At 43.5% G+C, this 15,063-nt stretch overlaps 1 protein-coding gene across 4 annotated transcripts in view; it reads right to left on the bottom strand.

The window, feature by feature from the left end:
• Positions 1-15,063, bottom strand: part of AMPH (amphiphysin) — a 216,146-nt gene that overhangs the window by 48,301 nt on the left and 152,782 nt on the right. For all 4 annotated transcript variants that reach the window (XM_055300729.1, XM_055300732.1, XM_055300730.1 and 1 more), the window contains exons 8-11: positions 9,734-9,809; positions 8,968-9,050; positions 6,523-6,661; positions 5,313-5,441 (exon numbers count right to left, since the gene is read on the bottom strand). In XM_055300729.1, coding sequence (XP_055156704.1) covers positions 5,313-5,441; positions 6,523-6,661; positions 8,968-9,050; positions 9,734-9,809 — 427 coding nt within the window. The remainder of the gene's footprint in view (positions 1-5,312; positions 5,442-6,522; positions 6,662-8,967; positions 9,051-9,733; positions 9,810-15,063) is intronic.

The following is a 15,063-nucleotide window of genomic DNA, read 5'->3' as shown; positions in this document are numbered from 1 at the left end:
TTGGCTACCCTTGCCTGCCAAAGGAACCAATGGTGCCGTGGGTGACCCCCCAGGGCAATAAACCAACCAAATCGGGGCTTGAAGTGCACTGTTTTCTTCCTTCTAATTTCCATATTACTAATTATTTCTGTGTTACAAGAATGTGAACATGTTTACTTTGAAAAAATAGCAACTGAAAGAAGAGGCAGCTCGTCCAGAAATATGCTACGTTGAAAAGGAAAGTGAGAGCGCGATAGTCAAAACCAGGTGACAGATACCCGGGGAGGGAGTGGTGCATGTGTGCATGATTGCAGGATGGCCTCGTCAGGACCCAGCACACACGCCAAAAAAGACCATCTCGTGAACTTGCTAAGAAAGTTGAAAATCTACTTCCATTTGATTGGCTAAGAAAAATAGGATGATTTCAGGAACTTGAAATGTGAGCTGCAGCACTTGGCTGGAAAGCAGAGATGTAAGGGTACCAGAGTTAACAGTGCTAACTTGATGCCCACGGCCATGCGACTTCAAGGCTGTGCTGTCCTCTTGTCTCCCAGCACAGCAGGTGTCCCCAGTAAGAGTGGGCCTAGAGGAATAAGCTGGGATGGTCAAAAGATAATCCGTCTGGGGGCACCTGGGTGGCTCAGCAGTTGAGCATCTGCCTTTGGCTCAGGGCGTGATCCCGGGGTCCCGAGATCGAGTCCCGCAACGGGCTCCCCGCAGGGAACCTGCTTCTCCCTCTCCCTGTGTCTCTGCCTCTCTCTGTGTCTCTCATGAATAAATAAATAAAATTTTTAAGAAAAGATAATCCATCTGGATTTGTAAAGGAGAATGTTATATGAAAGAGGGAAAATATGCAACATTTTTGTTGGGAAAAGATTTAGGTTAATAGCTAAGGATTACCTGCTATGAAAAAGAAAAAACAATCCCAAAACAGGTAATCACTTCTTCCTCTTTGTCACCTGCCCCTGACCCTAACCCTGTCTCTCAGAGGGCTCCTACCTTTTTGAGCACCTCTTCTGACACTTTCTAAGTCCTTTTCTGGTGGTGGGAGCTTGGCTAGCTGTGCTATCCGATGGTCAGGGCGCCCAAGTCTGCACCAGGACCCACACTGTGACCCTAGTCTTTATGGAGCATCCATCCTATGTCCCAGAACTCTGGGATGCACATCCACCCAGCTGTCCTGGAATGTGGTGGCCAGGTTTGTTTCCAAAAGGGTGGCTGGTGAGCAGACTGCTCCTACTGGCCAGCATGGCATTTCGTGCATGGAATCCCATCAGACTGGCCACCAGAACATTGCCGATATGCTCATTTCAAGTGACTCAAACAGGTTATGTGGACAGAAGCCCTCCATCCAAAAATACCTGCCCAGGGCCACAACCCCTTAGGAAAGCCCTCATGGGAGAGGAGGGTGAACATAGATCTAATTAAAGACAGATGAGAAAGCAATCCCAAACATTTTCTGAAGGAAAAAGAAACAACCTTGCATGTGTACATACCTATGTGTATATAATTGCCTTTTTTTTCCTCTTAAGCTGTCAAAATCCTACTTATATGCCATGAATTTGGTGTTTAGAGACCTAATATCTTTTAATCTTTCCTTTTTAAACATGTTTCAGTAAAACGCTCATTTCCCTGGAATAGGTAGTACTTTGGGAGGAAAGGGAGAGACTGAGAAGTTCTGATTTAAACAAATAGGGCTTTTGCTGCAGAACTTCTGCGAGCATTGAACATGCTGACATAAGCTATGTTAAGCAAAAGGAGATGCAGCCCCTCATATGACCGGGAACCCCTTTTTACAGTGTCTTGTGGGACCAGATAGAAAATGCTGTTTTTAAAAAAAATAATGCAGAAGTACATGCACACACACACAGGTGATTTCCTCCTATTTAGTTTCTTAGGAGGGAAAACAGACAGGGCTGGGTTTGTCCTTTGGCAGTTCCATTTCTGTAGACACACAACCAGAGAAGCAAGGTCAGCCCTTTGGTGTTGACATGTGGACCTCGCCCTGGAAGCAGGTAAGGATATCACCCAGAGAAGATTCTATGATATAGTTAAGGTCTGGGGCCCTTAGAGGGCTCCTTCTGATGGATTTGTTTTCAATCCCAGGACTCACTCAGGAGAGGCTGTCACCGTAACAGAGCTGGGTGGACAGGACATACAAATCAGAGGTAAGGATTTTTTCAGTCACCACACTTGGAGCTTTTGGGTGGAATTAATACAAATCCTGTTCTTCCCCACTGAGCAGAGGATAAAAACAGCAAACCGGGGACAGAAACCAATCGATTCAATGTAGAATGACCTAGTAAACTTTGTAAAAATATCAAAACAAAACTGAAAACGGACTATTCCCTATTAGTATACATACACATATCTGGGACAAATGCTTTGCAGACACATCTCGGCTTTCTAGCTTCCAATACTCTGCTTCCATGCAGCTGGCGTCTCATTTTCTCCTGGCATTTCTATTGAACTTTTTCATCGTTTACCTGTGCACGTCTAAAACATTATAGCCCCGATGAGACAGCCCATTTGCTTAGAATACGTAGCCTCACATATAATCTAATTAACACATCTGGTATTACAGGCACAGATGTATGTGTGAGTCCAACAGCCCAAAACACGGACTACTTCAAATCATACTATTTTTAAGTGGAGCAGTTATAAATGGTCAATCATGAAATATCCTTAAGTCAGCTAGATATTTTCCTGGAAGAAATCTGTTCAGTCACTGGGGTGCTTTGTTCATGGCCATAAATTTGGAAATCCTGGCCTACAGGGGTTCTCACAGTGGGATCCCATGACCAGTGGCATCAGCATCGCTTGGGGGCTTGTTAAGAATACAGATTCCTGCCCCCCACCCCAAAACTGCTGACTCAGAAACTCTGCTGGATGTGACCCGAAAGGGGTGAAGGAACACAAACTGGTTCTGTGGATACCTGCAGAGGAACAAGCAACCGAGGAAGCTGTCAAGATGCATCAGAGAATGGCAGCAACTGTGTAATCTTAAATAAAGCTAGAGTATATACTCAGTAAGCGAGAAAGTAGACTGAAACATAAATTCCTGCCTCACGCCCTCTCTTGACATCGTGATATGAGATTAACAGCCACTTAGTCACTGGAGATGCTTCTGGTCACACAGTGTGGTCCATTGCTAGTGCCATGTTGCTTCAGATATGGAAAAAAAAAAAAAAACAGAGAAACTTCCTTCTGCCTCCACCCAATGAAAAGAAAACAACATAAATGAAGGTGAAGCCCAAAAAGGCACCCCCACCAGGTCTCTGGTGGTTCGTTCTGTCAAAATTACCTCGCACACTGATGGAGGGAGGGGACACCCAGCCAGCGGGTTATAGAAGGTGGTCGGGGTGGAGAGGCGCCTTCCTTCCCTCCCCAGGGCCATGGAAAGTGCGCCAAGACAAGCCAGGTGGGGGGGCAGGGGCTCTCCAGGCAACTGAGTCACCGCAGCTGCCGCAGCCGGAGCCACTTCTGCTTTCAAAGCTGTCTCCTCGCCCTCTGTCCCCAACTCTTGACTTCTCCCACCACTGCTCCTCAACAGTATCAAGACAGTTGATGCTCTTAGAAGGGCTTCGGGGCCTCTTCTAGCATTTGTGATTTTTAAAAGGGCTTTGAGAGGCTCCTGAGTGGCTCACTGGTGAAATGTCTGCCTTCGGCTCAGGTCATCGATCCTGGGATCCAGTCCCACATCGGGCTCCCTGCTCAGCCAGCGAGGAACCTGCTTCTCACTCTCCCTCTCCCATCTCCCTCTCCCCCTGCTTGTGCGTTCTTTCTCTCTCTCCCTCTCCCCCTGTCAAATAAAGTTTTAAAATCCTAAAAAAAGAAAAGTGGTGCTGAGCCACAATCTTAAAAAGGGCTTTCTTTTTTTATTTTTTCCTACCACGAAGGACCCTTATGTGAGCCAGTGCACCGCAAATAACAGAACATTTTACAGGACAAGACAGTTCTGAACTTCATCTTTGCTTTAGGACTGGTCGACGTGCCAAGATGCCTCTAGTTCAGTTGCTTCTGTTGCTACATGGCGGGGTCTTGAGCCAAGTGCACGTGTCCAGGCACTCATCACTGTGCAAGGACCCTGTTCAAAGGAGCTGCTAACCCACAGGCCAAGGCCTCGTCAGCTTGCCAAATTCACCATCTCTTACAAACAACAGAAGGAAGAAAACAATAGCTAAAAGCATTGCGCCTTATTGACAAATGCCCTTAAAAGTGATGACACAGTTGCCACTGTAATGCTTCTGAGTTTCTATTTTCTGAGCTCTCTGCGGTTAGTACGTTATTCCTGTTATTATCAACAGGATGTGATTGTAATTGGCCTGCCGTACACAGTGTTGTTATTGATGTCCGCAGTAATTACAGCACCACATTCACACCTCTTGCAAAACGTACGTTATTATTTCTGACCCTGAGAACACAGGGAGTGAGTGAGATTGGCAGGATGTTTCTGGGGACTTTCACTCTTAAAGAAATGGCTTCAATGGCATGAGGAACAGCTCTGGAAGTCAAGGATCTCCGTTCTCGAGGCAAGGGGAGAACCAAGTGGGTAGCAGAGAAGGATCTGCCACCTACTGAGGGGGCTGCAGGAGGAGCAGATGGGGAAGATGCACCCAGATGCCTTTGAAACCAGGGCAAACGCTGGTGTTTCCATTCGCCAAATCATGTAAATGAATATAGTTACTCGTGCTGAAGAGCAAAAAGGCTTAGAAACATTCACCTCTCTTAGTTTCAATTTCCTGTTCTCTACCAGGAAGCAATACAGAAGAAATAATTGAGGGTGTACACATGAATTAATATCTCCTGATGTTCAGAGGAGTGCTGATGAAACAGAACCATGAAGGGTAACCTGTGATCACCATCATGGGCTGGTCCATCCATCAGATACAATACTCTGGTGATACGTTTTCTTTTGAAAAGCCAGTATTACGACATGAAAAAAGAAAAAAAAAGGTTCAGGAAGATTAAGTAGAAAAGTCAGGGATACATAACAACACAATCTAAATTTTGTGGTATAAAATCGATACATACTTAAAACCAAAGCCTGAGGGAAAATAAACCAGGACGCCTTAGTTGGTACATCAGAGTCGTACGACCTCAGTGGTGATTAAAATTCTTCATTTTTACACTTTTCAGCGTTTCCAAATACTGCATATGTACACCCCCCCATCTGAGAATGCCTTAGACACACTGAGTAATTAAAGCCAACCTGAGTGAGGCCTGAAATCATACTGCCCGTCTCTAACATCTGTCACCTTTAAAGCTGGTCCCTGAGGGTCCCTCTGCCACGGCCCTTCTGAGGTCACCCCAGTTCTGCAGCAGGCACGTACCTGCGAAGGTGTCGTCACGCTGATTTCCGGAACAAAATTGTCCTCAAAGAAACTGATGATGTTCTCCTGCTGAAGTTCCTTTGTTGGGGTGACTTTAGGCAGAGGTGGGACGGGAGGCCCTTTCCTTGTCTACAAAACATCAGAAACACAAGCAAATGACTGGGGCCAAAGACGGCATGCGAGATGTGTAGACATCCCACTCGAATGGCGCTGGACGGACAGATGTGTCACTGACTACGATTCAGATATGCTTAGAGGAATGAGGCCACCTGATTGAGTTGAGAATGCTGTCGACCTTGGTGGCCAGGGGAGCACTGATAAACAAAGGCCCCCCTGAGAAGCACTCAGGCAACATGACCCCATCCAGCTCAGGTTGAGCGCTACACACAGCACCTCTGCCTCTCTAGTTAAACCAGGGTGACCCACTTTGTGAAGCCAACCAGAACGGACGCCTCATTTCAGCAAGAAATTAGAATTTTCACACTAAAATCGGGAAAGCTTTTCACTGGAATCACTAAGACCACCCACAGACAGCATGCATTTCACTTTCCACTGCAGTGTTTTGAGAAGTAAGGACTTTACAGATCAATTCCGTGGATCTTCTCGCCACTGTCTTTGGTTTCAAAGATTGAAGAATACTGGAGACTTCAAGTCATCCTGGAGAAATTTCATCTTCACCCAAAGTAGGGAAGACAAGGGTGGTCATGTTTCTCTGTATTTACCTTTTCCAGCCCTTTTTGTTTCTCTCATTCCCTTAGTTCCAGACACTTTTATTGAGTGTCTACTCATGTGCCACATACTGTGGGTGATACCAAAAATGTGAAGTGGCATATAAACATCATGGCTTCCTTGGCCATACTTGCCCTGAGTGGAAGAGAAAGTGCCACAGGACGGAATGTCCAGGGAGAAAGGAGGGTTGATTGGGGCCTTCTGACAGTGAGAGGCGGGTGGAGAAGTGGGCACATGAACTTAAGGAAGCTGAGGCTGTAGAGAGAAGTCTCAACACACTGAAACATTGGGCATATGAGGAAATAGGAATCCAAATTGGAGAAATAAGCTGATTGCCTAGTGCCCATCACAATGCCTACAGCCTCTAGGTCTCCCTAGCCGGAAACTCCTTTTAATACCCCAGCACCATAGGATTATCCCATATGAGGTCACCTTACCACCAGCTCTTCCATTCTCCCCAGTATATATGATCTCTTCCTACCTGTGAAGGTGACCGAGGCCTTGCTGGTGCAGGAGATGCAGGTGCCAGCGTGTGATTGGGACTGGCTGTCGGGCTCGGGATGGGTGAAGGCTCCTCCGGCGGTGACGGTGTCTTTGCGATGCGGAGAGGACCAGAATCACTAGGTAAACACATGAGAGTCAGCAACGGGCCTTCTAAAGAACAGCACTTACTCTCCAGGGTGTCCTCCATCGCAGAGGAATCTTTGAGGCACAACTGGTTCTGTCTGTCACCTAGCCCCCTTCTACGTTAATTCTGGTTGTTATTGATACTGGCACTTACTGCCCACTGTGTGCCAGACCCCATTGGTACATACTATCTCCCACCATCACAATACCCATGCATCGTTGTCCTCACTTTACAGGTAGTAAAGTGGGGCACAGAGAGGTTAAAAACGCCTAAAGTCACTCAGCAATTTGGTGGATCTGTATTCAGGCCTTGGGAATGCAAACCCCCTGTTCTTTCCACAGTGCCAAAAAAGACGCTGGAGAAATCTTCCATATATAAGCTGACTTAGCTGAACTAGTTTCACTTTTGATTTATGAGAGAATCTTGCTCTGTCATAATCCATAGAAAAACTACCTACCCTGAAAATTATAAATTTTATGCTAAAGGCATCTTCAGGATAGTGTTAAGTAAGATTTCATAAGAGTCATTTCTGATATTTGGAAACAAATTCATTAGTTGTTCCTCTTTCTACACCTTATAAAACAATGACTCAGATCTGACACCTTGACTTGTCCAAACCAATCGTGTGAAGGCAGAAGGTCAGTAATGCTTCCTGAGAACCCACTGTGTTCCCGGCACCTGGTGAGATGCTTGGGACCAGCTCAAATGCAATGACCAGGAGGGCATTTGGGTTAACATCCTACTCTCTAAGTCTTTCTAATGTCTACAGATTGAGGGAGCAAGCTCTATACTGAAAATAAACAAGTGCATACACCACAGCATGGTCTACATATTCAAAGGAATGGGTCCTGTGGAGAGCAGGGATGGGCCGCATGATTGAGGCTATGTGCCAGCAATCACCGTCTCTGTTGGGAAGCACAGCCCCAATCTGTGCTCAGCAGAGAGTCCACTGAGCCCACTCACCACCTTGTTCTGCAGACGAATGATGAAAAAAAATGAAAGGAACACTTGTTAAGTGGCCATGGCCCCGCTTCCTCAGTTTATCTGATTCAGCAATATTGAGGTTTTCAGACACAGCTGTCCCTTTCGTGTGTCTATGAGGGAGAACCCTTAATTTTTTCATGTACGTCACTGCTAAAACACCTGATGTCATTTTGATATTCTTATTGCAATTTTTTTCTTTGTTTGAAGCTGATGCTGAAATACAATATTGGAAACAGTAGTCCTTTCATGTATTCTTTTAGGGATGTTCTTTCCCTTAGAAATAAGAGATACTAGATGTTTATTTCATGGAGCAGAGACTCTTATGAATGTGATTAATATGAAGAATATCAAATATGAAAATTAGATCTCTCCAGAGAGATGTGAACATATGGTGATGGCAGCACCTGTGCAGGAGCGTTTTTATAAATGTGTGTGTATGAGTGTTTATGTTGATGACATTAAAAATGCAAATATAGAATATTAGGACTGCATATTACCTTACAAGCCATTTAGTTTGATACTATATTTTTTGTTGATTAAAAAAAAAGAAGATCTTTAATCAGAGGATTAATTGGATGCACTCAACGAAGGCAAAAGTAAGTTGAGTGCAGAGTCATAAACCTGAAAGCTGGATCTTATGACTTCCAGCCCAAGGCTCACTAGCCTGCATTCCTTGAATACGTACTGAGAAGGATGGAATAGAGGGATTCCAAAATCACAGGAGAAAGCTGGTGTTAGGCCAACTCCTGAAAAGGTAGACAATTAACTCATGGATCACTGGGTGTTTGGTGTATTTGACTGACATACTCACAATAACGATGTACAACAGAATCAAAACAATGCAGTGTTCGTGAGGTCAAGTTAAGAGGCAAGATAATGGTGAGGTCTCACCTACATCCTCTTTCCTTTCCCAAAATGGATTCATCAAAGATGCCAGCACCAATGATAAGCCTGAGGACTCAGTATTGTGAGTCTGGGAAATTCCTTTCTTCTCTAAAGAAAGTTAACAGTTGCACGACTAGAAAGTCTGTTAAACTTTTACAGCATTGCTGACAGGTCCCATGGAAAATGAACAAGGCAGTTAGTTCTATTGTGACCACGATGGAAGCTCACAATGAGTAAATCTGAAAGCTAAAGGTAAATGTAAAAGCACAGAACTGAGGCTGCTATCAGCCTCTATGTGGAAAGGCTTCTTAGTTTTAGATTTTTCTAGAATGAGTAAAATAGCATAGGCCGGTGCAGACAGCAGAAATTGCAACAAGCATTGTGTTAAAGGTGAATGGACATGACTTGGCTCTGATGAAGACGGCCTACCTGGGAGCTCCTTGAATGGTGAAGGCCTTGTCAGCATGCTGGTCACCCAGCTTCGTCATCACTTCATACAATTTGTGGCAAAGCTAAAGGGACAGAGACCATTTGTCTATGAGCTGTAAGTCATTCTGGTGCCAATCCAGGCTACTGCCCCAAGGAAGGAATTGTCTACCGAGAATCTTACAAAAGAGTAGATGGTCTCAGAATAACTTAAATTCTACAAAGGGGCAATTGAAAACTCACATCAAAATTGAAAGGCCACAAACACAAATAAACCTTGAAAGAAAACCCAAAATATATTTGTTAACCAGCGTACAGAAGAGGAAACAAATCTTACTGCTCCCATTGACTCAGCTAGAGATAAAGTCATCCAAGGCGTTAGTTGATGACAGAACTGCTGATTGTCTGAATGTTCTGACGCCAATTTTTCCTCAGCCTAAGAAGTGTCGCCCGAATGCCAACTTTTAAAGCCGACAGAAAACAAAACAAAATAAGACTATGCAACAGTGACACGGAGAAAAAGCATTTCAGAAAAGAAATGAAAACAGGCCGTGATTCCTGAGAGCCTATTTGTACATCCAGAGATAAAATCTGTACAAAATAGAACTATGTGGTCACTATAAAACACTGCAGGAATAGCACTAAGCCTAGTAACACTATGAAAACAAACACACACGTGACAAGGCTACATCCTTTCATTTGCTTCCAGAAGAAAAAAAAAGTTCATTTATTTCATATTCCATAAGTAAAAATAATCATCATTACTCACCACGGCAATTTCCTTATGAAACTTGGCTTCAAGGCTGGAAACATTTTTGAAAGTGTTGACGTAAAACCCAACCCGTCTACCACGTGGAGACACAAAGAGGAAAGAAAGGAGAGTAGGGAAAGACCAGTCAGCAAAACTTTACTTTCAATGGCGATAAAATGCATTAGGGACAGCGATAAAATTAATTAATATAATTTTGAGTGACCTTGCCCTGAATCTGCGGGCACAGAACATAACCTCTCCTAATGCAGCTGACGCCTGGAGACAGTGGTTCTCACATTAAGACGTGCAGGTGGAAGTGTGTTTCCAATTCAGCAGGTCTCAGGTAGGGATGGAAGATTTGCACTTCTAGCAAGCTCTAGGTGACACTGAAGCTGCTAGTGCAGAGAGACTTTTGGAAGTCTCTGTCCTAAGAGTTTGTGCTTTAGATGCATGTCCTGTAAAGGGCTGGAGATAGAGACGTTTATCATTAATTTTCATAACATATGCATGGTCTCATTTGGGTACCATGTATTTGGATTCTGAAATGTGTTTGATGGGGGAAGTAGAAAACCCACCAATCAATGACAATTCATCAGCTAAAGTGAGAGTGTGCATTCACTGAGCAAATAAAAGCACAAGATCTCAAACACGTTTTGAAGCCATGGGGTGGGGGTGTTCTGTGATGTGAGACTTTTAGGTCCCTAATAGTAAGCACCCCCATCAGCACTGTGGATTCAGGCTGGTACCTCCTGTATAGGCTCCCTTTGCATTAAATGAGGGCTCTGTGGACTCTGTATTAATCCAATCCTTCAGAATCCATCTAGTCCCTTGTTATTTTGATTTAATCCGTATTCTTGTTTCAATGACATTCTCAAAAATAACTCCAGGATCCTGATTGGTTTATTAGATTCCAAACCCCAAGTAAGGACCCGGATGCCAGAAACATTAGATAGGCTGGATATACGGAATAAACATAGACTGGAGGGGTTTGTAATTTGACTACTTCTTATTGGGAAGTAAGAATGTGCCTGTACACAGTTGGATCCCTCTTACTTAAACAATGACATGAGGGGTGCCCGGGTGGTGCCCGAGTCAGTTAAGTATCTGATCTGGGTTTTGGCTCAGGTCATGCTCTCAGGTTTGTGGGACTGAGCCCCACATGGGGCTCCATGCTCAGCATGAAGTCTGGTTTGGATTCTCTCTCTCCCTGTCCCTTCCTTTCTACCCCTCCTCCTGCTTGTGCTTGCTTTTCTCTCTCCCTCTTTCTTTCTAAAAGAAATGAATGAAATATTTAAAAGGTGACAGAAAGGATAGAGAAGAGGCAGTTTCCTGTTTCACTGTGCCTTGCGTGAGCAGGATTCCAATATGCAGAGATGAACAAATGTTCTATCATCATTAAAGCTTGTAAAAGAGTTGCCATCTAAGCACTTTTACACGTTCCCTCACTTAGTTCTTGTAACCACCCCCCAGGGTAGTGAGCCTTTATATTCTGGTCGACGGAGGCACAGAGAGATTAACTGTCCAAAGTCTTGCAGTCACTAAGTGGAGAACCTATATTTGAACCCAAAAGGAAGAAAACCAATGGAAATCATGCACTGCTTGCCAAGAAATTCTGCTTATGCACAAATACCATTATTACCATGCTTTCTTATGAAATTAGGTGGTTTAGAATTTTAACAAAATAAAAGATAAAAATCGAGATTCAGAGATGAAAATAATAGGTAAGAACTATGTGTAGGGGGATCCCTGGGTAGCTCAGCAGTTTGGCGCCTGCCTTTGGCTCAGAGTGCGATCCTGGAGTCCCAGGATCGAGTCCGGCATCAGGCTCCATGCCTGGAGCCTGCTTCTCCCTCCTCCTGTGTCTCTGCCTCTCTCTCTCTCTCTCTATGTCTATCATAAATAAATAAATAAATCTTTAAAAAAAAAAAAAGAACTATATGTAGCCCACCAGTAAGACTTACTTTCTCTATGGCTTAACCTGTACTTTAAATTCCTACCAGGAAAAAAAAATAAAAAAAAATAAATTCCTACCAGGTTCCACTTAATTTTTTTTTTAACTTTATAAGACTAGTTGATTTGAGTTTCCTTCATTTTTTTTCAGCTTTATTGAGGTTTAACTGACAAATAAAATGGTAAGATATTTAAAGCATGCATTGTGGTGACCTGGTATACAATTGTGAAGGGTTCCCCCAATCTAATTAATTAACACAGCTATCACCTCATACATTTATCTTGTGTGTGAACATTTTTACTCTCAGCGAATTTCAATTACATATTTATCGTGTGTGTGAACATTCCTACTCTCTTGGCGAATTTCAATTACATAATAGAGGTTATCAATTGCAGCTACCATGTTTTACCTTAGATGCCCAGAGCTTATTCATCTTATAGCTATAAGTGTGTGCCTTTTACCAACCTTGCCCTAGTTCCCAACCTCCTAGCCCCTGGCATCCACATTTCTACTTTCCATTTCTAGGATTTTGCCCTTTTTTTCAGATTCCACATCTAAGTGATATCATGCAGTATCACCTCACACCTATTAGAATGGCTATCATCAAAAAAAAAAAAAAAAAAAAAAAAAACAAAAGATAACAAGTGTTGGTGAGGATGTGGAGAAAAGGGAACTCTTGTGCCCTGTTGGTGGAAATGTAAACTGGTGCAGACCCTATGGGAAGTTCCTCAAAAAGTCAAAAATAAAACTACCACTGGATCCAGCAATCCCACTGCTGGGTATATTTCTAAAGGAAATGAAAGTAAGATCTCAAAGAGATACAGGCATTGCCATGTTCACTGCACTATTATTCACCAAAAGTCAAGATATGAAAACAATCCCAGTGTCCACCAGTTATGGCTGAATAAATTCCATTGTGTGTATATGTATCTGTATGTATGTTATCTATAGGCGGATAGATAGATAGATACACATCCATATATTAATGAAGAAAATCCTGGCACAGGGTATTGGAGAAATAGCAACTACTTGGGAGGGTCAGACCAGAAGCCTGGGAGATGAGAGTCTAGTGAGGCAGGCAGACCTGTGCTCTGCGGCAGAGGATCTTCCAGACCATTTGCAGGCCATGGTTTCTTGCTGCCCTAGCCATATCTGAGACAGGGGAATGGAGAGGACCTGCAATGGAGGAAGCTAACTAAAGCAGCAGCTGGATGGGAGGGGAGACTGCAGATGCTCAGACATCACTGCAGAGGGACCAGCTCACTGTACTGTTTGCAGGCAAGTCTTCCTGGCACACTTCAAGTGCCAATCCAGGACCCCTTCTCTAGGACTCCCATCAACCCATCATTCCTCATACTTTCCCTCATTCAATTACTCAACAAAGGCTGTATCCACTGTGGGCTCATGCCTAGTGGTGGGCTCTGGAGGCTCCAGGAATGAACCGTCCAGGTAGAGGAGCACTTGAGCGCAGAACTGTGAACACATGCTCTGTCACACTGGTGAATGACAGAAGCAGATTTCAACACAGCATGTGAATGGTAAAGTTACCATAAAAGACTATACACAATGTAATATCAAAAATGAATAGATTTGGACAGAAACAGCTTAAACACTGAGAAGAGAGGGGAATTAACAGGCCCTGTGCCAGCTGCGAACATCTGCTGGAGAAGATAAACTCAGGCTGTCCTGAAGAAGGGTCAGATTTAAATAGATGCAGGAGCAGATGGATGAGGGATGGGGGGGGTGGATGGATGGGGAGGTGTAGATGGATGGGACTGGGAGGTATAGATGGGTGTGGGGGCGTTGATGGATGGAGGGAGTATAGATGAATGGGAAATGGGGGGGTGTAGATGGATGGGGGTATAGATGGAGGAGGGGCATAGGGTGTAGTTGAATTTCATTGGTGAGTATTGTTTTTATTTTCATTGATTTTTCACTATGATAAACAAAACTCTAATAAAGATCTGTGAATTAAAACCTGGTGCACATCTCTATTTCCTTAGAATAAGTTTCTTGAATATAAATGCTGTGTGAGAGGCACAGACGATAGAAGCTTTGATGAGCAGAGTACCAAGCTGTTCCCAAAGAGGCTGGGTCCTTATACTCGCTCAGCTTTCAGGATGAAGTTACACAACACCTTTGTAAATTTGAAGGCAAGAGTTAGAAGCTTGCTGACTTTTACATTTATATTCCTTAAATTAAAGTGGATACTATTTTCTTCATTTATTTATTAGCCATTTGTAGTTCTTCTTTCGTGACTCACCTATTCATATTTTGTGTTCATTTCATAGTGCTTGCTTTTTTCTTGTTTATTTGTAAGGGAATTGCTATTAAATATATTGATTCTTGGATATATCTAGCAAAAATATGAATTCTTATTCTTTTATCTTTAAATTTTGTTTTCTGATATATAGCAATCTTGCTTATATCAATTATTGGAGCACCGGAGTGGCTCAGTTAGTTAAGTGTCCAATTCTTGATTTTGGCTCAGGTCGTGACCTTGGGGTTGTAAGATAAAGCCCTGTGTCGGGCTCCACACTCAGCAGGAAGTCTGCTTGAGATTTTTCTCTCTCATTCTGTCCCTCCCCATCCCACACCCCCCCCCCCGTACCATTCTCTCTTTCTCTCTCTAGGAAAAAAAAAAGAGTATTATTTAAAGAAATAATTGATGTGGTGCCAGAAATACCTTGTTTTGGAATGACTAAAGTATCAAGCAACTTTCTAATATTTTTATGGTTTATTTTAGAAGTTAAGGCAACTAGGATGTATTTAACTTAGAAAAAAACGTGTTGAACATTTCTGATGCACTTCATCAGAAAATGGTTTTCTTCAACGTATGGAATTGGAGACTCTTTCTAAGTAGGGACTGCCTTTGACTCATTCACAACCATAGACCTGGCCTCTAATACAGCATCTGGCAGAGCAGGCACACAGTAAATATTCAATAAATGAATGAATGAATTAATTAATTAATTAATAAGCGTTTACTCTCCCACTGCAAGAGCATATTGTGACTACAGCCTTGGCTTATAGAAAACTGCCATCACCCGCAGGGAGACCTACATACACAGAGTACCAGGCTGTGAATGGGGTATTATCTGTTTGGGAGGTTTCACTTCAAAAACTCTTCATCAACAAGGGGCTCTGAGACATTAGCATTTCCCTGAAGGACTCCTCTGAAGCCTCCTCAGGCCTCTTGTGGTTAGCTATCAGAACCAACTTAATTTCTTTATTGAGATGGATCTTTGTCCTTGGAAACAGTGGAAAGGATGAACAGCCAAACTATCCCAGCCCCAGAGTGCAGGCCAGGACCCTCTCCCTTGGGCTCTGCCCTAAAGGAAGCCTGCGGGGAGTGGGGTGGGATCCCTGTTTTCCCTGGAGCCCCATGTGGTGGAGG

The sequence above is a fragment of the Nyctereutes procyonoides genome, unplaced genomic scaffold, assembly GCF_905146905.1.
Source record: "Nyctereutes procyonoides isolate TBG_1078 unplaced genomic scaffold, NYPRO_anot_genome, whole genome shotgun sequence".
Classification (NCBI taxonomy): domain Eukaryota; kingdom Metazoa; phylum Chordata; class Mammalia; order Carnivora; family Canidae; genus Nyctereutes; species Nyctereutes procyonoides.
This window is presented reverse-complemented; position numbering and strand designations above follow the sequence as displayed.